We start from the raw sequence: 23,607 nt of genomic DNA, 5'->3' as shown, positions 1-23,607 counted from the left end.
CACACACACACACACACACACACACACACACACACACACACACACACACACACACACACACACACACACACACACACACACACAACAAAGAGGGACAGACACAAGATGGATGGGGAAACACAGGGAAACTGAGGGTGCAGCCATGGCCGTAACAGATGTAGGATACCTCCAGCTGTTTGAATTCCAAAGTCTGAGCATGATTTATGTAAAGAGTACGTGTGTTGTTGCACTGTTATGTTAAAAAGAGAGCCAGTGGATTTAGAATCCACTCCGGTTGTTAATCAGGGTGATTGGTCACAGTGAAGTTAATTTGTAAAATTAAACACTGAAGTATTTCCTTCAAATAAACCAGGACTTGTAGCATTAACATATAATGAAAGGCAAGGGGGAGCAAATGATCAGCTGGAATGTGCGTGATCCTCACATTGACATTTTTTTGCTCCTGGTATGTTGTTGACAAGCGGAAGTGAACAAAAAGTCTAGTCACAGAGCCTCAAGAAGACAGCATGGCATGCAATTAGTTCCATCCCATTTTCTGGGCAGATCATCAGCGTCCACAGTAAAGAGCACAACACTGAACAGTGCATCTGATTCTCATTCACCATTGTGTCACAAAGTAGATTCACAGCAGCTGATGGTCTCACTGAGAAGTTGTGACCATAATCTCATGACCACCATAATCACCATGAGCTGGTAAACTTGACAGGATGAAGCATCAGTAACACTGATAACTCCTAATGTGTATCCATGAGCCTCTGTGAAAGTGAAGAGTGCAGTACTTCATACCTCAGACAAACCAAGTTAACTATTTTAAAACAGTGCAGGCCTGCTGGTCGTACCTAAAGTCTCTAAAAGTAGTATGGGAGGTAGAGCCTTCAGTTATCAGGCACCAGTCAGGGTCTGGGAGGCAGACACCCTCTCTACTTTAAAGAGTAGGCTACAACTACTACTATCCGTCTCACCACTATCATCTCTCTCTCTCTTCATCTCCCTCTATCCCTCTCTCCAACACGGTCTCAGCAGATGTGTGTCTAACATGAGTCTGGTCCTGCTGGAGGTTTCTGCCTGTTAAAGGAAGTTTGTCCTTGCCACTGTAACTTGCTAAATGCTGCAAAGTGCTCTGCTCATGGTGGATTAAGATGAGATCAGACTGAGTCCTGTCTGTAAGATGGGACTAGATCTTATCCTGTCTTGATGTTGGGTCTTTGTTAACAATAGAACACAGAGTACGGTCTAGACCTGCTCTGTTTGGAAAGAGTCAGAGGAGAACATGTGTTGGGATTATATAAATAAAGATTTATTTAATGATTGATTGATTTGTCATTTGACAGAAAAGCATTACATCAGTCAATATATTGACATGAGGATCTAACAATGACCAATCAAACAAGAAAATGAACTTCAATCTGAAAAGTTTAAAAAGTTGTCCTTTTTAGGGGGAGAAAATCATATTCCATGCACATTGAATGACGGAGCAGTGTATGCACAAACATGAACCGTGACACAAGAGTTAAAGACGTTTTGTATTTTTGAGGTCTGATATTCTAAATAGACTTGTACTGTCCAGGTCTCACATAGTTATGATCACATAAAGACAAAATGATAATAGTGTCATTATAATAGTAACTTTCAATGTGTCCTAATGTGACATTCCTCTTGTTTAACTCAAATGTAAATGAACACATTCACTCAGTAATAGACTTAATGGTAAAAACATGATTTAAACTAAATCTTTTTTTTTTTTTTGCTCTTTCTTTCCTCTTGTCTGCATATATATTTCTGGTTTGTGTCATGTTTGTCACAAACTGTCAAATATTCATGCAATTTATTCTTGCAGCAAAAGAAAAGAAAGAAAACCCTTTTCTTCTGTGCTTGTGACTGTGTGCATGCAACCATCACCATCCCTCTTAGAACTCTGGCCTATCTTTTATTGACAGCTAATATCATGTTCTGTAAAAGAGGGCGTGCACACCTAGGTGGGCCAAAAAAAAAATAAAAAAAATAAATAAGAGAAAGTGAAAGAAAGATTACATAAGGATATACAAAGGGACAGGGAGAGAGAAGGAGAGAGAGACCTAACACACTTAGATGGAGAGGGACCATCTCACCATGATGCCAAAAAGAAAATCCGTTGGGTGATTCAAGAGTTAAAGACGTTTTGTATTTTTGAGGTCTGATATTCTAAATAGACTTGTACTGTCCAGGTCTCACATAGTTATGATCACATAAAGACAAAATGATAATAGTGTCATTATAATAGTAACTTTCAATGTGTCCTAATGTGACATTCCTCTTGTTTAACTCAAATGTAAATGAACACATTCACTCAGTAATAGACTTAATGGTAAAAACATGATTTAAACTAAATCTATTTATCTTCTATTTGCTGCCATGTCTGTGTTTCTCAGATTGAACAACCCTGACTCCTGTTAGGGAGACACATGGGATTTGCCAGAGTTGGCAAGACTTGTCCTTATTGAGCCCACTGATTGGTCACTTCTCAGCATGTCCCGCCCACGGGTGGCGCCTTGAATCTGCTGTATGTTGAACCGTTGCGATCAACCAGTGTTGAGTTCAGAGGGTCCCTTTATAGAGGGGTTGTAACTCCCAAACAGCCACCCACCGGGCGAGTAGCTGTCATCCTGAGAGCAGACATTTTCACCCTTTTACCTGTGGATCCATAATCTACACTGGTCTTGGATTAACCGAAAAGCTCTGTTTTTTAAGTTTTTCTTTTTAATTTTCCTTTGAATCAGAAGCTCAGCTCAGACAATGGGATCCCAGACATCCAAGGGAGATGTAGCCGCGGAGGCGAGCGCTGCTGCCGCTGACGCTTCAGCTGTCAAAACCAACGGACAGGTAAATCAGCTCCATCCTCAAGACATCAGCCTGTTTCAATGCAGAGCAGGAGGAGACATGAGGGGTAGTTTCCTCACACTGCCTTTTTTAGTCTAAGTTGATTCAACTTGAATGAGAGGACATATTAAGGAGGTCTGGGGGGGCTTTATGGCATCGCTATTTCTAACCCAGGGGCTGCTCTCAGAACACCAGAATAAACTCTGTGAAGGGAAGAATTTATATTCACAGCTGATAGTTTGTGTTAATGACTGAGACCTAACCCAAATTCAGCAGGAGTAAGTGAGTGCCTGTCTAAAGGGGGAGGGGGGCAGTTTGAGCGCACGTAGGCAGTCTACCTCTCCTCCCTGAGACAAAAGCCTGACTGTCCCCTGGTCGCCTCGGTATTTAGGACTGTCTTTATTTGATTTAAGTGCTGTTAGTCACATTTTATTATACATATGGCACTTTTGCCTCCTGTTGGGTTTTTAATCTAAAATAAAACCATAATTACTTTAATGAGAGGAAGGAGTATACTTCATTTTGGCATTAATTGTACCTGTTCAGTTTAAATCCTAGGCCGAACCACTAGAGTAAATGAGTACTGTGATGTGTTTTTGGTGTCTCCATCAGTCAGCTCAGCCTCCTCTTTGTTAGACCGCTGTCTGTCTGGTACCCTCGCCTGTCTATGAGGCGCTACCGCCGCCTATCGCCAAATGTGGGAACTGCAAGGCGTCGCCTCTGAGCCAGGCGACACGGTGGTTTATTCATGAGCACGAGGATGCCTTGAAAAGAAATAAGTTATTGTCATCTAAATGTGTCCCAGCCTTCAGTTCATGCATGTGCAGAGCTGTGTTTCTGACTTAGGGTTCCCTGTAGCTGTTAGAGGGTGAACGTTGAGAAACACATGACCTATTTTGTCACAACCTTTTGTAGGAAAATGGACACGTGAAAACCAACGGAGATGTCTCTGCAAAGCCTGATGGGGATGCCGCTGCAACCAATGGCTCTGCTGAGGCAGCCAAGGAGCCTGAAGCCGCTGCAGAAGGCGATGCCATTGAACCTGCACCACCGACAGATAAAGAGGCAGTCAAACCTGATGAAGAGACTGCAGCGAAGGAGACACCCAAAAAGAAGAAGAAGTTCTCCCTGAAGAAGACGTTCAAACTCAAACTGAATCTAAAGAAGAGCAAGAAGAGTGAGGCTGTAAAAGAGGAGGCTGCAGCAGCCGTCACACCCACTGAGGAGAAGCCTGCAGAGAACGGTGCTGCCGCAGAGGAGAAGAAGGAGTCAAAGGAGGAGGCTGCTGCTGCTGCTGTAGCCCAGACTCCGGAGGCTGATCAGGGGCCAGCTAAGGAGGAGGCCTCCAAGGAGGAGGCGGTAGCTCCAGCCCCTGAGGCCATCAAACCAACAGAGGAGAGCAGTTCAACCGCGTCTCCCTCTGAAAAGAAAGAGTGATCCACCTTCAACAGTGAACTGGAAGAACTGTTTTTCAAAATAGAAAAAAATAAGAGTATATATATATATATATATATATATATATATATATATTTATATATATATTTATATATATATTTATATATATGTGTGTATATGTATACATATGTATATTGATATATGTATATGTAAATATATACACATGTATTTGAGAGACTTCTCTGACGTGCCACTTTTCGTCGTGATAACAAGACGACAGACTAGATTCACTAGATCACTTCCCTGGTTACTGTTTAACATCAGGACCGGGTATTAGGCTGTGGGCCGCTCGCTTTGTGGAGAATGGATTGTAACGGTTAGGATGCAGGCTCAAAACACCATGACGTACAGAAGGATGAAAGAATGCCGGCCAAGCATCTCCTCACTCAACATCTGCAGATCCAGACGCCTCCATCCTGAAGAGAAGAAGCTGGAGGAGACACTAGAACACCACCACCACTTTAAAGACTTCTAAAAAGAAAAAAAGAGAAACCTCAAGAAAGAGACTCGCTAACTTTTTACATTTCCATGTTCCAAACGGAATTTGAAGTATTTTGTGGTGTGTTACAGAGAACCATGGTACAGATTCAGAAAAGCTATTACTTGTTTGTTAAAGAAAAGTAGATTTTGATTTTTACTACGAGAAGAGAACACTTACGCTTGCTCTGTTCACTGTTGCAGTTTGTTATGACGCAGACTTGTTTCTCTGTTGTGCGTTAAGCCTGAATCTGCTTTGTCTCTGTAAATATATTGGATTGATTTCTGTTCTTTATTTTGCTAATGTTGACAGATGTTACTGGTTTTATTGTAAAGTTGACAATAGTAATAAATGTTGGTTACCTGCCAGTTTAAGTCTTTATGGTTATTTATACCACCGTGTGGTACTTTGATGAGGTTTATGAAGCCTGTTGGTCAGATCTAAAGATGTTTAAGGAACTGAGGTGAAAAATTACATCCAGAGCAAAGAAAGGTCAAAGGTCATTGTCTAAATTATAGTTTTACACAGGAGAAGCAAGTCAGTGATCAACCTTTCTTTAAGGATTGATTTGGTATTGTCATAGTGGAAAAAACATCAAGTATAAAGCAATAAATCAAATAAACTGAAGAATTTAATTTAACATGAGACTGAATCTGAAACCACAGAATAAGCTCATGAGCAATAAGATATCCTCTTTCATATACAGTGTGTGGGACTTTGGTAATACCAGCTGATTTCTGTGGATTACGTTTGTCAAGGAGAATTTTTCTATGTTATCACTGAACACACAAAGCTATAGTCATTTAAAGTTAGCATATACTGGAGAGTTATTTCCCCCTGGTTGTTGCAGGAAGGAAACCTTAACATGACACCAGAGGTTTGTCTTCAGTCTCAGTTGGAAGTGCTAAATTTATGTCAGCTGCAAAGAGGAAATATAAAATTAACTAAACTGGCTACAATACAAGAAAAGGCATTTAAAAACAAATATATATATATATATATATATATATACTTTTTTTTTTTTAAATACAAAAAAAAAAGCAAAAGCATTGTTTTGAACTGAGTTGAGGTGAAAATGATCCACTGTCTGCACCCCTCAATGCATCACCTGTGTCATTTTATAATGATGGTTCAGAGGTACTTCAGTTCAACATCACCACCATGTGGACCCCAGCAGTCCTCTGATACACCAGTCCCCTGAGATCACTGCTGTTATGTCTACACACACCTCTTTCTTCCTTCACATCCACAGTCTTCCTCCTGGAGAAGATCAGCTTCCTCGACACACCTAATTCATAACGGCAGCCTTGCCCTTAGTGAACTGACCTAGTTCACGTGATAGTATTATAGGTTCACTTCTAAGCTACGGTTCATGTGGACTTCCTAATATTATAAATTATTGAAACCAAAATGGAGAACCACGTCTGATACAGATCTCTGAATAAAACACGTTGACCTGAGACAATCAATCAATCAATCAATCAATCAATCAATCAATCAATCAATCAATCAATCAATCAATCAATCAATCAATCAATCAATCATCAATCAATCAATCAATCATCCATCAATCAATCATTGATCAATCAATCATCAATCAATTATCAATCAATCGTCAATCAATCAATCAATCAATTATCAATCACTCACTCAATCAATCATCAATCAATCAATCATCAATCAATCATCAATCAATCAATCATCAATCAATCATCAATCAATCATCAATCAATCAATCATCAATCAATCATCAATCAATCAATCATCAATCATCAATCATCAATCAATCATCAATCAATCAATCAATTATCAATCAATCGTCAATCAATCAATCATCAATCAATCAATCAATTATCAATCAATCACTCACTCAATCAATCAATCATCAATCAATCAATCAATCAATCAATCAATCAATCAATCATCAATCAATCACTCACTCACTCAATCAATCATCAATCAATCAATCAATCAATCAATCATCAATCAATCAATCATCAATCAATCAATCAATCAATCAATCAATCATCAATCAATCTTTATTTGTATAGCACCAAATCACAACAAGATCTCAAGACTCTTTTACAAACAGAGCAGGTCTAGACCACTCTATGTCAAATTATGAACAGAGACCCAACACCAAGACAGGATAAGACTCAGTCTGACCCCACCTTAATCCACCATGAGCATTGCACCTCACAGTATTTAGCTAGTTACAGGGGAGAGGACAAACTTCCTTTAACAGGCAGAAACCTCGAGCAGAACCAGACTCATGTTAGACACACATCTGCTGAGACCGAGTTGGGTCTGGAAAGAGGGATAGAGGAGAATAAGAGAGAGAGGGAGCGGTGATAGTGATGAGATGAGTAGTAGTAGCTGTTGCAGCTGGAGTCCAGCACGTCCGTATCAGCTGGAGTCTGGAACGTCCACAGCAGGAGGACGTCTACAGGAACAATAACCTTTAATAGGAGCTTTGCATCATTCTGCATTTATCAATTTTACTCTTCTGTTTACACTGGATACTGTGATACTCTGAGACAGACAACTCAGAGGTTCAGTGTTTCTCATTCAACAGAGTCCAGCTTACACTGACACCTCGTGGCCATGACCTGGAAGTTCATGAAGGTAGGTGTTTATTCTTTCAGGCACATCTCAGAGGAGCTGAAATGACTGATAGCCTGAATCATCATGTCTAACAAATGTTATCCTCTGACTCTTTCCAAACAGAGCAGGTCTAGACCGTACTCTATGTTCTATTGTTAACAAAGACCCAACATCAAGACAGGATCAGATCCAGTCCCATCTTACAGACAGGACTCAGTCTGATCTCATCTTAATCCACCATGAGCACAGCACTTTGCAGCATTTAGCAAGTTACAGTGGCAAGGACAAACTTCCTTTAACAGGCAGAAACCTCCAGCAGGACCAGACTCATGTTAGACACACATCTGCTGAGACCGAGTTGGAGAGAGGGATAGAGGGAGATGAAGAGAGAGAGGGATGAAAGTGGTGAGATGGATAGTTTTTCTTTATACTACAAGTGTGTCTGGAGTTCTGACCCTTTTACTCTGAAACATAAAACAGAACAAGTCTCATTGCACACGTGCACAGTGAACTGGACCATGAGGTTTTGAGAGTTCACTCATGATAAATATCTATCTCACATTTACAACATACCTGAAAGAACTATTACACCCACAGACCACTACAAGAACCCTCCACTCCACCAACAGCAACCGCCTCCACTGCCCTCGAACCACACTCAACACTATGGGAGACTGGGCCTTTTACTCAGCTGCCCCACGTCTGTGGAATGCCCTCCCTGACCACCTGAGAGCACCCCAAACCAAAGACTCCTTCAACAAGGAACTGAAAACTTTGCTCCTTACATAATAAAATGTGTTGTTGTTGTTGTTATTATATTACTATTATTATTATCATCAATATTATTATTAGTATTATTACTATTGTTGGTATTATTGCTGTTATTAATATCATTATTACTATTAATATTATTATTACTATTATTATTAGAATTATTATTATTGTTGTTTTTAGTATTATTATTTCTAACTATTTCTAACTTGTGTGTTCATGTTCTTTTACTAGTTGTAATGTTGGAGTGCCGCAAGGATCAATCCTAGGGCCAATTTTATTTAGTTTGTACATTAATGATCTGCCCCTAATCTGTCCAGAGGTACAGATCCAAATGTACGCAGATGACACAGTTATCTATATCCATGCTAAAACAAGAGAACAAGCTGCATCCAAACTCTCTGCAGCATTAAACAAAGTCTCAGATTGGCTAACTCACAATTGTCTAATGCTTAATGTGAGCAAAACTGTCGGAATGTATTTTTCTATCAGGGGAAACAATACACCTCAACCTGATATGACTGTAAACAGAGAGGTAATACAGATTGTTCAACATTTCAAGTTTCTGGATGGAACAATTGACTCCAATCAAAATTTTAAGAAACATGTAAAAAATGTCTGCAGAAATGTAAGAGCCAGCCTTATGAACTTCAGACATGTCATGCCGCTGCTGAACTGTACATGCACTCAATGATTTTTTTCTCATCTATCTTATTGTGTCACGAGCTGGTCTCAGGCTGGAGCATGCACTCTAAAACCATTATACACCCTCTACAAACAATCACTGAAAACTCTAGATAAAAAACCAAGGAAGTACCACCACTGTAGAATCATTACAAAATATAACTTAATGACCTTTGACAGTTTTTTTTTGTTATGTAGATAAGTGTCTGATGTATAAATTAATTCATGATCAGGCCCCACCACCACTTAAACAATGTGTGTTACTCTGCAGGAACAATCTTAGGGGGACCAGGGCATCAACAAGAGGAGACTGTTCAGCTAAACGTAGGAAGACTGCATTTGGACAGTCTGCATTTTCAGTCAGAGCAGCAGGAAAATGGAACTCAATCCCGACCCACATTAGAGACTGTACAAACCTCAGTGTTTTTAAAAGTACACTGAAATTATGGCTCAAGGAAAAACAATCATGTGATCATCTGAATGCATCAAATTAGAGACAATGAAATGTCATTTTAAATGTGTTGTTATTAGTGATTGACTGTGTTGAGTAGTCTATGTATTGTTTTAAATGCTAGTATGTTTTTTTTTTTTTTTCTTATCGTTTGTATTGTACATTTGTTAACATCTTCCTGCCCAGGGACCACAGATGAAAATTAGCTTATAGCTAACTCTGGCTTGACAGTTTTTGTTTTGCATGGCCCCTGTCAAATAAACTAAGAAATAAAATGTTCTAGTTATCATTACTTGAACAGCTGGACGGTCAAAACACATTATTACCATCTCTCTGGCGAAAGTGAAATGTAGCATTGAACTCATTTAAAGGGTTTTTGGTTTTAGAGAGATGAAGTGAAAAGGTTCGAAGCTGTGAAGGTGTGACAGTCAGCAACCCTGAAGTGAGACGGCTTTTTTGGAAACTGCTTGCTACATCCTACCTACTGATGTGATCTATAGTACGTACTACACACTGTTTGAAGGTAGTCTGTAGTCTGACTGTTCTGTTGGATCTGGTCTGCAGGATCCTGGTTCAGGTGGCGCTGGATTTCCGGTTTCACAAAGTGGAAGTAAATAACGGCCAAGCTGATAGATAAACTGCTTCTTTAGCATCACTGATGATTTAAAAAGTTAAGAAGTGGTTTATATGGAATTTAATAATTTTCATAGCACATAAAAACTGAGCGCCCCGTCATGTACGGTAAAAAGAAGCAGAACGTTAGTGCTGTGCATTGTGGGAAACAGCACGGGATGGAGACTGGTCCACTGCAGACTGAGACATGTTCCTGAATCAATAGACATCCGGGGAGTTTTGACATACTGCAGATTGTGCTTTTGTTCACATACTACATACTGAATTTAGGCCAAATCAGTACGTAGTGCTGGTATAGAGGGAGGTTTGAAAACATTCCTCGTCTGAACTTTAAAAACAGTTGAGACGAGTGTTATTGTCCATAAAGATTTAAATTCTCAGTTTCAACATGTGAATAGTGTTTTTATGTTTTCTCTTTTACATAAAGGGTTTGAATGATTTGCAAATGATCAGATTCTGCTTACTGTTACACGTCACATTGCATGTCAGGTGTAGGCTGTAGGTGTAGAATCAGATATATTGAGAATAAGAGAAGGTACATTTAGAGTAAGATTGTTTTTAGACTGGGGATCTTCAATCTAAAAGGAATTATTTTAAAAGGGCTTAAAATAAAAAACACAAACACACGTGACTGAAATGACTTCTCTTTAATTAAAGTAATCAGTGTGTGTCAGATTACAGGCAAACAACATCTCCGGCTTACAAATGTATCAGAATTCTTTAGATATAGAGCAAGAAGGGAGGGGGCCAGTGAAAAAATGCATTTGGTCTTCCTTCAATCTCCTGTGGTGTCGGTTGAAGCTGCAGAGACATCACGCCTCAAGTTCAAAGTCAAAGTACTGTGGGTCAAAGTAATGAATCCTTACGTATCCATCTTCTCCTCCACTGCTGTAACTGTAAACAAAGAACACAGGACGAGGAAACGTAAGCAGTGAGAAACATGACGGACTACCGGACACTTGTAAACACTGTGTTTGAAGTCTCCTACCTTTTGCCATCCGGATGGAATGCCGTGCAGTTAATGGGACCGAAGTGACCTTTGACCCTGCCAAACTCCTCTTCATATGCTGCATGGAAGAACCTGATGAGAAAGAAGAACGACAGGTTACTGCTGAGACACTGAAGTCAGTATGGCTTGTTTTTATTTATTGTTTTATTGTTTTTATTGTTTTATTATCCTGTGTTTTAATTGTTTTTATGCCTGCGTTGTTTGTCTATTTATGTACAGCACTTTGTTCCAGCTGTGGTCGTTTTAAAGTGCTTTATAAATAAAGTTGAGTTGAGTTAAGGCGTTTTTCCACCAGAGGGACTCTACCCCTGAACTACGTGCATTTCGACCGGTGGACCCAGGGTTAGTGCTGGGCGATATAGAAACTGATGTTATCAGGATATAACATTTCACATCAGGCGATATCGATAATTATCAGGATAAATATCAAATCGTTATTTCATTTAAATGTAAAGTCAGATTTTTGCTCCTGAGATAAAGTTGAAGACAGTTTATTAGTTTGGATCTGGATTTAGTTTTCTGATAAACTTCTTGAATCCATCATTTCTGACGGTGCTAACAGGAAGCAGGTCTTTAATGGAAGATGAGATTTTTGTGAAGTTTTAGTTTGTAATTCTTATTTTTCTCAGGTTGAGGTTATTTCCATCATTTGATCTAAATTTAAAACAAAGATATATAAAATTGTATTCTGTGTATGAGTTTTTTAGAATATTGTTTTGAGTTGTGCTCTCCCCTTTAAGGTTACTAAGGGTTACAGGCAGAGTGATGTTGTTTCCCACAGTGCAGTGAATGCATCACGGTCATTCAGTGTTCAGTTGTCCTACGGTCACGGTGGACATTAAACGTGTTCACAGCAGAAGTAGTCTCTGTGCTCTTCCTTTACCCACATCCTGAAAGTAGATTTAATGAAGTGTATGAAGTTAATAGTTAACGCAGAGTCGACTCAGTGTCAGACTAACCACTCTGCTTTCAGCTGCTAGCTTTTCAGTTTTCTTCAGTGTTGCTCGTTTCAGCTGTGTTTACATTCAGCTCCTAATGTCTTTAATCCCCGCCTACCTCTAACCCTGCAACATGATTGGCTGTTCAATGCAGTCTTCTTCTTCTGTCTAATGTTGGGTGGCAACTAGCATTTAAGGCTCATTAACGCCCCCCTTTCCAGTGTTTGGGAGGTGTAACTTCAGGTTTATTTATATCAAATGTTATTGAACATTTGTCATATTTATATTAAGAAGGCCTAACCAGGGTCTAAATTTAGTTCAGGGGTAGATAATCTCCCTAGTTCAAAAGGATTTTAAAGCCGTGTTGTAACGTCTTTGCTACTCGCGCTTATCTCCTCTCACGTGTTGATTCAGTGAATCCATCTGTGATGAAATATAGCACCATCTAAAACAGACCAGCTGAGTCTCTTCATGCTAACAGGCTAACTGTTGTGTTGCTCATAATGATACCTGCCTGTCCGTCTGCTTCTATGGTGTCATCTGTGATGAATGGCATTCCTCTTTGTTTTACTGCCCTCTACTGGTCTGGTGGTGTAGTGCATTTACTTTTTTTTTTTCTCCATACGTCACTGGCCTGATTTGCACAATCTTTCCAGGACTTCAGCCCGCGGTCGAAACGCAGACAACAATGGGGGCACAGGAACCTTTTAGTTCAGGGTAAGGTAGTTCTGGGGCTAAAAGACCCTGGAACTCTTGGTCCAAATGCACCTTAACAGTATGTATACAAGCCTCAGCCTGAACTCTTGCGCAGTGGAAACAATGACAACAATCATGAGTAGCTGTCTGTGCTACAGAGGACATTTAGGACGTTTGTAATCAGAACAACGTTTCCTCACCTGGCCTCAAACTTGCCGATCCTGGTGGAGGTAGTTGTGACCTCCATGGCTTCCTGTCCACCACCCATTACCACCTGCATCACACACACACAGACACACACCAAACGTTCACTCAATGAGCAAGCCTACTTGTTTAAGAGGCAGTCTTTACACTGCACACTTACATGATCCATGATGGGAGAGATGGCTGCAGAGTTGACCGGTCTCTCTGTCTTGAAAGTCTTGATGTGATCCAGAGACGTGCAGTCAAATAGCTTCAATGACACACAGAAGACAAACACATTTAGGATTTAAGTACTCTGCTACAAGACAAGATTAATCAGATTACATGGATGATGTATAAACACATAAGTTCTGGTCCTTCATAGAAACCAGACTGTGTGTTGAGATGTGTGAGTGCCAGAGGAGCAGACGGGCCTCTGACCTTGGCAGTGTTGTCTTTGGAGGCAGTGATGAACATTGTGAGATCCAGAGACGTCTGGATGTCGTTGATCTGCTTGGTATGCTCTTTAATCTTCTTCAGGACGTCTCCAGACTGTCAGAAACACAGTCACAACATTACGTTACAATTAACTTTAGTTCCTTTGAGTCAAGATACTGGATCCGTCTGTCAGAAACTGTGAATACTGGACATTTGCTTGGTCTACATAATGTTCTTAATGAAAGCAGTACATGAGAAGTGAGTCAGTCAGTTTGCTTGCAGGTGTTCTGTTATAGTAATTGGTTTGGGATCCAAACAAACATCAGATTTGTATTAAAGGATTAGGTCTACAATCACATGTTCTTTCATTAAGACAGAGAGCATTTGTCTCACCTTGGAACTGAACTGGTTGATCTCCCCGTTCTCATGGCCAGCAATGACAAACTCTCCCAGAGGCCCCCACACAGCACTGGTGATCTTGTAGTCACTGCAGGGTACGGACAGGTAGGGCTGGTTGTCCTCTGCAGAAACAGAGAGGGGGAGATAAAACGTGAATACAATTTGGAACATCTAAATGATAACGGGCCGATGAGACGAGTGACAAACTCTAACATAACATTTACATTAAGGGATTAAATGTGAGGCCAGAGATAAATGAGACTGGAGGGGAAACTGAAAACAGACAGATCTTTCAAAACATCTGTGAAGACCAACATCAAGGCCTCGTCAGGCCTCTTTTAAAAAATATTACCATTGTTTCCTTCCAAAGACACACCGATCAATGAATCCAAAAAGACTGGGAAGATGAATTTGGTAAAGTTGTGTTCTTGGCTTCATCTGAAACAAGTGTCCATTGCTCTCTGAGATATATCCCACTGTCTGAAAAACCTCCTGATGTTTCCAAACCTTGATACATTTCAGTACAACCTGAGGTTGTCGTCTGAAAAGTTGGAGTCCATTTTATTCTTTATTTTTTATCATTACATAGCCAAACTAAAAACGCTACTGCACAACTGATCCACCAACCCTGGACCGTTATTTGGATGCTCATCTCTGTACACTCTGTGTTTGGTTCTCCTCTGACGATGCATCAGGGAGGAAGATCTGTTGTTTCTCAAGTTCTCTTGTTCACAAGTGAACACTATCAATATTAAGAAACACAATCATTTATTGGGACTTCATCTAGTGAGGAGGCTGACTCCATTCTTTGTTTAAAGCTTTGATAATAGTGCAGAGGGTCTTTATGCATGCAGGGGAAACTTGTGTCGTTTCCATTCAAACTTTGAGAGATGATACAGGGGTCAGAGGTCATACGTTAAAATAAAAAATAACAAATGGCCAAGACCTGCGCCCTGGAGGAGGCCACAGATACCTCTTTTTGACCAACATGAACAGGGCTGTATTTCCTGGCTGGTGCTCACGCTGGTTCGGAGCTGGTTGAACTCGCGAACCAAGAGGCACATCATGACGTCAGATTTACGTGACCGCTTTTCCCAGCAGCGCTAGTGTGAACTTTTCCTCACAACAACAACGATGGCAGACAACAGCAGCTTGTCTCTTTGGCCAACCACTGCTTTGCCTTGGAATCCATTAGTCTCTTTTATTTTTTCACTGCAGGACAATGGCGAGTACGTTTGGCAGGTGTTTTTGATCTCGGCACTCCAGCACCCCCGCCCCTGACATAAGCAGTTTGAGGTTCCAGACCAGCAAAGAGTTGGAGCCGCTATTGAACCGGTTTTCCCGGCCGGGAGCCGGTTCACTCGCAGTCGAAACACGAAAAAAACAGTTCTCAATAGAGGGCTGCTCCGAACTGGCCCTGAAACTACCTTGGTCGAAAAGGGGTAATAGTGAGATTAGAAACTGAGACTTTTACAAAACAAACTGCTGTCGATCTTTAAGTACCTGGTTTCTTAGAGGGACCACCGTCTAAGCTGTTATCTGCTCACAGGTCAAAGCCAGTGTCCCTGATGGTATGGGGATCATAAGAGTCCATTACATGGGTAGCTTCCACATCTGTGAAGGCTCCATTAATGCTGAACATCGTTTCAGGTCTGCCATCCAGATCTTTTTCAGGCTCTGTAGTAGAAGAGTCCAGGTGCTGAACTGGTCTGCCTGGAGTCCTGACTCGGTTTAAAACATTTGGAGCATCATGAAAGTAAAAACACGACAAAGGAGACCCTGAACTGTTGAGCAGCTGAAATCCTCTATCAGGCAAGAATGGGACAACATTTCTCTTTAAAGGCCAGAACCTGGTCTCCTGGGTTCACCAACATTTACAGAGTGTTGTTCAAAGAGGAACTGATTCAACTAATCATGCCCAGTCCCAACTTTTATAAATGTGTGTCTGGCATCACATCTAAAATGAGCCTGATCGTTTCATAGAACAATAAAAATGTTCAGGTTCAACATTTGATTTATTGCCTTTGAACTGTTTTCTATTAAATAATGGATTAGTGCACGGCGTCCCAACTTTGTAACTGAAGTTGTTCTTAGTTGAGAGGTAAAAAAAATACTTTTTATAGAAGAGACTGTGACGCTCAGGTTTTTAAAAAAAAAAGTTTGGGTTAATGTGACGGTCTGTTTCCATACTTGGAGTTGTGTCAGCGTTTTTACAGTGATATACTTTTAGATGATTGGAGATGTATTGTTACTCATAGCTAAGTGAGGAGTAGAAAAGTGATTTTGTGAGCTGTTACATCTCTGAACAGGCCAAACATGATGACAGGGGGCTCACTCTCTTGTTCTTCTGCTGTTTCTTTAGTCTCTCTTTTTATCCCTCCCTAATTTTGCTTTCCTCTTCCACGTTGAGAATCACGTCACAAAAAAAAAACACGGTGCGAGCAACAATATAAATCTCTATGGAACGACTTACAAGGATTGCTCCTCCATCTTCTTAATGTATTATCACAACCTGAAGAGGAGCTTTTACTCCAGCACTTAGAAGAAAGGCAGCATGAAGATGGCTAGGAGTATATGTGAATTTCATCTGCCATTAGCTTATGTTATTTCCCCTGCTAAACAACGGCGATACCAAATGAAAATAATGCTTTTATCTTTCAGTACTAGGGATGTAAGGATCCACTCAAACCACGATTTGAGTCCCGATTTTTGGTTCACGATATGATTCACTCACAATTCTCTAACAATTTTCAAGAAAACCGAAATTAAACTCAAATTTAAATAACTATTATTTTATTTCAGTCCTCAGATATGGACAGTTGGGATATATATTTGTTCTTATATTTCTTTGTAAACAAAGTCATCCCTTTTCATTTTGAAGGTGTGTTGCAACTCAAATTAAACCACTGCACACTTTTTTTCAGCACCTTGAAAAAAACTAACCGTACAAAAATACCTTGATGGAAAATTTCACAACGATTATAGGGAAATGGAAAGTGAATGATTCCAAAATGAAAGTATTAAATATTAAAACAAATAAGGTCAATTAGGGATGTAAATTTCAAGTATTTTCCATTATCAATCTTTGGAAATGTTAACGATCAATAATCGTTTAATCATTCAAAAACGTAAATGCTTCCCATGTCAAAAATAATGACAAATGTGTTTTTTCCCCTAAATCAAATGTTCCTTCCTGACACAGTGTATATTACTGACAGTATTAAACAGCTACAGATCATATTGAGGTGTTCAACATGTTAACACCCTGAATATCAACGTGAGGAGCAGGCTTATAAATAATCTCTGTGGACACATGGTCATAGAGTGAAGACTCAGACTACAACATGTGGATTTACTGCAACAGGACAACTGAACAGAATCAGATTTCAGACTCAGTGTCCAGTTTTCTCCTTCTTATTGAGAAAAATAATCATTTAAACGTGGTCAGGTGTCAGCCGGGAGCACAACCGGGTCAGAATCAGTCCAGCGGAGAAAAAAAGCGCTCGTGGAGACCTGTCAGTCAGCTGCAGCCCCCAGCTGAGCGTCTCCACTGTGAGCAACACCTTCAGTCAGCTGATTCTGAAACATGCTTTAAACTTAAAACACCTCCACTCAGCGAGTGACGAGAGAGCAGACAAGAGACTTCATGATGTTGAACAAGCTGAGTATAATACAGATAGCGCCTTCTACCGTTTAAAAATCATATCCAGATACAAATGTTGTTCAATCGATTTTAATCCACCTGTAAGAGCCAGATTCATGTTTTGGGTCAAGCTGTGAAACACATTGTTTATTGTGCCACAAGGTGTCATCGTTTTGCTCATTAAGGGCACAGGTATAAAAGTACGTCACCGCCTGGGTATCAGATGTGTGTCTTGACCCGGAAGGGCAGTTGGTTTTTGACCGTTGTCACGTTATCACGTTGTCACGTTGTTGCCTTGTCACGCTGTTACGTTAGATGCTGTGACGCTACGTCGGCATGGAGAACCGTGTCTAAAATGTTTGTACGTGCAATGAAGGAGAAACTTGTGGACGCTGTCTAACTGTTCGTACGGTGATGAAATAAATGGATTGTATGGTGCTGCAAACCAAAGTTACGCCTCAGACCAGTTATTTCAACAACTACAGTGAATGGTATGGTATGGACAAACATATAACAGTACAACGCGTCAGCCAAGTCATTCCAGGGAGAAATCAAAACACACCGGCAGCTTTAGTACAGGACTAAGCTTCTATACCACCCTTATTTGTATCGATTGTTTAGCGTCTTCTGATATATCCTTACATCCCTAGTTATGTACCATGCTGAACATCAGTGTTCTCAAATGAAAATTAGGAATGCCCAAAGCTGCATTTTCGGATTTCGTCCGAAACACTTTTTACACTGAAACAACACGGCCGAAACAGAATGTTGTGATGACGCAAGCAAAAACTGCGTCTGGATGGTTTGTGCAAAAGCGAGTCCTGCAGCGCAGATCACGAGTTCCCAGCAATATTCACTTCAAACCAGAGGGTCTTACTAGAGAACATTCCCTCTCTTCTTGCCCCCTTTGAGCAGCTAACTAAAGAGATCAGCTCCTCTGATGCATCTGTAGCAGACCTTCTTCCTTTAACTGCAGCACTAAAGCGTCTTCTAAGCAAAGAGGTTGAGACGGACCACGGAGTGAAAACAACGAAAAGTCCACTCTTAGAGTCTGTCAGCACACGTTTCACTGAGATCTATTCAGATCCTCTGCACTTCATCATGTCTGTACTTGATCCGCGTTATAAAGATCATTACTTGGATGTGGGAATAAAGCAGCGCACACCAGAAATGATCCAGGCCGAGATGGATGCAGGGGTGGCCAGTGCGTTTACAAATAAATAACATTTACCCTTTCTGTCTTCACAACCTACTTTCATTAGAGTATTAAACAGTTGTTATATTCCCTTTGACTTAAAAAAAAACATGACAAAGTGTCATACATCTTCTAAGCTTAATTCTTTATGGACTTATAAAAGATGTTTTTTCAAAGTCACATTTGAGGATAAAGAGTCTAGAAAATGTCTGTGCAACAATAACAGAAAATGCATGGCTTAATATCAAATCCAAGGAGTGAAACTTTACAACTGTTCCCCGTCTCCCTACTAATAATTGGCATAATTATTTATTTCAGTGTTTCGGTTATCGGTTTCAGCCAAGAATTTTCATTTTGGTGCATCCCTAATGAAAAGAATACTTTAACTGGGTTTAGTACCAAAGACTTTGTGGTGAAAGAATGAAAGTATCCACTAAATTAAAGTGTGTGTGAGTTGGTAAGTATGTACCAATCTGCTGGGGATCCCTCAGGTCAAAGAAGTTCAGGAAACACTGGTAACCCATCTGCTTGTCTGTGGAGAACATGATGATGTTGCCGCTGAAGTCGAAGCCACACGTCCTAACAGCAGAGTTGGTGTTGAGCAGGGCCAGCTGTTTACCTGTGGGATGCAGAGGAGCTAGGATCAGCGGAGGTGCTAACTCGCAACAGAAACATTCATGAGCCTCGACTGAGAAAACTTTGAAGTCCATCAACACTGAAGTACTCTACAGACATGTTTGTACTAACCCGTCTCACAGTCCCACAGCCGACAGCTGTTGTCTGCTGATCCGGTCAGTACATTTTTAGTGTCCCCTGAAAGAGATCACGTTAAGGAGCACAACATGTTTGACTCAAGACAACACGGCCACAGACACGACATGTCAGTAAGCATTAGAGGTGTGAACAAAATATCGATACGGCAATATATCACGATACTTTGACCTCTGATAGAATATTGTTTTTTTTGTAAAAATAGAAATTAATATTTTAGCCGAGTTGGAACTAAAATACACCTTCACTGCGGTAGATGGCGCCGAAGAGCTACTCCGCTGTATGTCACCGCGGCATTTCATGTAGAGGCAGTCAGATTGCGCAGGCAAAGGGAGCCACAATGGCTGACAAAATAACACCTGCACAATTCAAAGCAGACATTTGGAAGCATTTTGGCTTCAAATTTAAAACAGGGTGCTCAAACAGCCAGTTAGAGAAAGGAAATGTCGTTTTTCAGCTCTGCCTTGCTGCTGTGACATATAGCGGAAACACCACCAACTTACGGTCTCATCCTGCAAGACACCACTCCGATGTATTAGTACAGATGCAGCCGGCAAAACCTGTGGAGTCGAGGGCAATGCATGGGAGCCACACCGGCAGTAACAGTGGATGAACGGGGCTTACAAGACAAGGAGCCAGCCATAGTGACGGAAAATGCATCAAACATGACCACCGCTGCAGAGCTAGCCGGTATGCTACATTTTTAACGCGTTGCACACACCCTCAATTTAGCTTTCCGGCACGTACTGAAGTTTCCAGCCGTCCAAAGCTTGCTGGGAAGAGTATGAGCTGCAGGTTAGGATGCTTTCAGTACGTTGTTGAAGGAAAAACAAGAAGAAGCGACTTTAAACTAGCAACATTAGTTTAAAGGCACTATGAGGAGTTTTTCACCAGCTGAGAAACAGACTGAAACCAACACTGATGCCTCTTTATGACCTAAAAAAGCAAACAAAACCATAAACAACAACACTGATACCTTCTCTGGTGTCATTTTTAATGCCGTAAACCACTCAGAGGGGGTAGGTGTCAGACCACATGATTGACATTTGGCTTTAGAAACATCCTTTTTCAGCTGTTTTCATGGAAAATAATCACATTAAGTGATAAATCTGGCTGTTAAAAGTCAGCATGGTGAGGTTTTTGTTGAAAACACTACTTTTGCATGTAGAGAGCAAGATAAAAGAGGTATCACTGTGTCCACAATGGGGTGCCAAAGTTGATATAAATAAAAAGTTCCTCACAGCAGCTTTAATGTCACAGTAGTTTAAGTGACAAACTTGGTGCACTTTATGTTTTCAAGTTAATTGTAAGTAACACTGTATTTGTTCTTTCAATTTTGAGTAATATTGTGTGATTAACATCATCTCTATTTTTTTCTGAGTTCACTTTGTAGAACAGGCATGTCTAAAGTACGGCCCAGGGGCCAATTGCGGCCCACAGTCCATTACTTTATGGCCCCAAGCTTCCATCTTAAATTGTGTTATTTATAGCACAGAAATGAATTACATTCTGAATCATCTGTACATTTACATTTCTTTCAAGCGCACACACAAAACTAAAGTCAATCCAGAAACATTTCAAAAAGCTTCACATGGACTACTTGTATAAAGTCAAAGCTCTGGGAATTCTGCAAGACGGCAATAAAGAAGAAACACAAGAACTCTTAAAGCTGACAGGTTTTCAAATTAATGTTTTTATCATGATTTGAAAATTTCTTGATGAACACTAAAAGTTCAGAAGACACACTAGAAGACGCAAGACAAGATCAGAATTATGAAATTGTACAGAAAAGGCTAAATTTGGTGCATAAAAAATGTTCAAAATGCAGGAAAACAATTATTTAGTTCTTAAATTGTTGTCTGCTGGTCAGAACAGTTTTAAAAACAACATGAAAAAGAAGTGTGATGAAATCAGATCATGAGCCATAGAAAAATAATGAGACAATATTTTTCCCACATTGCCCAACCCTAAAGAAAATAATTTTTCCAGAAGAAGATAAAGTTTGCAAATGTTTAGGTGGCTTGTGGAGAACTTAGGACTACCTAGTTACTGATTTATTGAGAAAACATTTAAAATAATTGTTAATAAATAGAGATTTCATATATAACTTTAAGGATTACTACGTCACAGTAGGAGCCACTGGCCCTGAGGTATTCTGACAACATCATATGTGGCCCTCTTTGAAAAAAGTTTGGACACCCCTGTTGTAGAATATCACAATATTATGATATATCGTATCGTGACCCAAGTGTCATGATGCGTGTTGTATCGTGAGGTTCTTGCCAATACTTACCCCTATTAAGCATTACACGTTATAATAATAATGATTATGTTTTCAAAGGATACAGTCACAGTCAACACACCACACTGCTCCTGTGTGTCCATTGTAGGTACCCAACCTCTCTCCGTTGACAGAGTACCACACGTTTGTTACCTACAAGGGGACAAATAGAAACACGGGACAAAGTCAACAGACGTGCAGTAAGAAGGCACAGCAGCAGTCAGGACCTCTTTCAAAGAGCTCACCGTGTCTTTAGCTACTGAAAACAGCAGGTCTCCTTCTCTGTTGTACTTGATCTGTGTGATGGACCTCTCATGGCCCTGGAGCAGGATCGGTTTCTGGGGACAAAAGGAAGACTCAGTCAGTCAGGCAGACCCCCAGATTGACTACAGAGAGCAGTGTGTGTCTCATACGATCAGAACAAAAGCTGAGACTGAGCTTAAGTCTCTTGAAGAGGTCGGGTTCTGTCCTGGTTCTGTCCTGGTTCTGAACTGGTCCGTGAGTCAGCTGCTCGCATAGTAGTGGTAAGTAGGCTAACTCCAAGGCTAGGCTAAAGTTAGCTTTCAAACTATTTTAGAGGGAAACATCGCTCTATACGGGGCAAACATATCTCTCATGAGACTCCAAGAAATATACATACCATTTCTGTCAGCTAGGTGTTACCACTTAGTCTAACGTGTTTGTGGTGCCTTCAGTAAAAACAGAAAAGGTGGAAACTCGTGTTTTCAGAGCAGGCACCGCGCCGGAAGAGGAAGCCGGAAGTGCTTCTTCTTCTTCTGCGTCTTTCTTTGTTCAGCGGCGGGTTGTTGTAAAGCATCGTTTAATGCATTATCGCCATCTAGTGGACTGGAGTGCAAAACAAGCGCAACATGAACAGTAATATGAAATTAAATAAAACAAATCAGCAGATTTTGATTATTTTAACTGAATCAGTAACAGAATGAAAATTTTAAATGTATATTCTGACTTCTGTCTTCCCTGATGAACCCGACAATGACACATTGGGGTGTATGAGGAAAGGTCTCACAGGTCTCAGCAACGCTATAAAATAGGCCAGCACCCAACTGGGAACATTCACACATTGTAATCAACCAGAACAGTAGAATATATAATAATAATATTCAGTGCATGGACAATTATAGCACCAGACCTCTGTGATGTTTACATTATTGTTCCTCCTCCTAATGCATCTGCACTAAACTCTTAATTAGATGGGGCTGCCCCCACAAAGTCAAAGAGTCAAGTCAGATTCAGACCTTCAGTCACTTCAGGTCAAGCAGTATGTTATTATTACCCCTCTAGAACACTACGCTCCCAACATGCAGGCCTGCTGGTGTGTTTTGAAAGCAAAAATTCACATGGGGGCGAATATTTTTGACCACCCCATTTTTCACTTTATTTTATATAAAGTTATCCTAACAATGTATTTTACATTCCAAAATGTACCAAAGCTACTAAAGAACCCAGGTGAATGGTTGATTATATCCAGTTTTATCAATGATGCAAACATTGGGCAGAATTTAAGGAAAATGTTCCAGAATTCACTGGGGGGCTGATAATGTTGGCCTCAATCAATCAATCAGTCAATCTTTATTTGTATAGCGCCAAATCACAACAAACGTTATCTCAAGACGCTTTTACAAACAGAGCAGGTCTAGACCACTCTATGTCAAATTATGAACAGAGACCCAACACCAAGACAGGATAAGACTCAGTCTGACCCCACCTTAATCCATCATGAGCATTGCACCTCACAGTATTTAGCTAGTTACAGTGGTGAGGAAAAACTTCCTTTTAACAGGCAGAAACCTCGAGCAGGACCAGACTCATGTTAGACAGCCATCATGCCTCGAATGAGTTGGGTCTGGAAAGACAGATAGAGGGGAGTAAGAGAGAGAGGTGATAGTGAGTCGTAGAAGCTGTTGCCGCTGGAGTCCAGCACGTCCGTATCAGCTGGAGTCCAGATCGTCCACAGCAGGAGGACGTCTACGGAAGCTCAGAAGAATCTCCGAGACAAGGGAGCTCAGGGACTCCAGAAAGGTCTATGGTTAGTAACTTTAATGGGACAGGCAGAGTTAAAGTAAGTGATGAGGGGTTGGGGGGAAGGGGGTGAGCTAGGATC

The 23,607-nt window shown here is 40.6% G+C and overlaps 2 protein-coding genes across 2 annotated transcripts; one reads left to right on the top strand and one right to left on the bottom strand.

The window, feature by feature from the left end:
- The first annotated feature begins 2,430 nt into the window (after positions 1 to 2,430).
- marcksl1b (MARCKS-like 1b) lies at positions 2,431 to 5,163 on the top strand. The gene is made up of 2 exons (XM_034704080.1): positions 2,431 to 2,859; positions 3,772 to 5,163. Exons 1-2 carry the CDS (start codon positions 2,773 to 2,775, stop codon positions 4,291 to 4,293), a joined length of 609 nt encoding a protein of 202 aa, XP_034559971.1. The 5' UTR covers positions 2,431 to 2,772; the 3' UTR covers positions 4,294 to 5,163.
- A 5,400-nt stretch (positions 5,164 to 10,563) lies between these two features.
- eif3i (eukaryotic translation initiation factor 3, subunit I) lies at positions 10,564 to 22,266 on the bottom strand. Its single transcript, XM_034705247.1, has 11 exons — positions 22,126 to 22,266; positions 21,731 to 21,823; positions 21,551 to 21,638; positions 19,181 to 19,246; positions 18,903 to 19,052; positions 13,590 to 13,717; positions 13,200 to 13,310; positions 12,940 to 13,029; positions 12,776 to 12,849; positions 10,921 to 11,013; positions 10,564 to 10,826 (listed from the first exon to the last, which is right to left on the bottom strand). The coding sequence occupies exons 1-11, from the start codon at positions 22,126 to 22,128 to the stop codon at positions 10,745 to 10,747; spliced, it is 978 nt and encodes a 325-aa protein (XP_034561138.1). The 5' UTR covers positions 22,129 to 22,266; the 3' UTR covers positions 10,564 to 10,744.
- Between the last annotated feature and the right edge of the window lie 1,341 nt (positions 22,267 to 23,607).

Source organism: Notolabrus celidotus, chromosome 16, assembly GCF_009762535.1.
Source record: "Notolabrus celidotus isolate fNotCel1 chromosome 16, fNotCel1.pri, whole genome shotgun sequence".
NCBI classification, from domain to species: Eukaryota; Metazoa; Chordata; class Actinopteri; order Labriformes; family Labridae; genus Notolabrus; species Notolabrus celidotus.
This window is presented reverse-complemented; position numbering and strand designations above follow the sequence as displayed.

Coding starts and splice junctions, on each gene's coding strand:
- marcksl1b (XM_034704080.1), top strand. CDS start 2,773: ATGGGATCCCAGACATCCAAGGGAGATGTAGCCGCGGAGGCGAGCGCT. Junction 2,860..3,771: donor CTGTCAAAACCAACGGACAG/GTAAATCAGCTC, acceptor AACCTTTTGTAG/GAAAATGGACACGTGAAAAC.
- eif3i (XM_034705247.1), bottom strand. Junction 13,718..18,902: donor GAGGGATCCCCAGCAGATTG/GTACATACTTAC, acceptor CTGTTTCTGCAG/AGGACAACCAGCCCTACCTG. Junction 13,311..13,589: donor TCAACCAGTTCAGTTCCAAG/GTGAGACAAATG, acceptor TGTTTCTGACAG/TCTGGAGACGTCCTGAAGAA.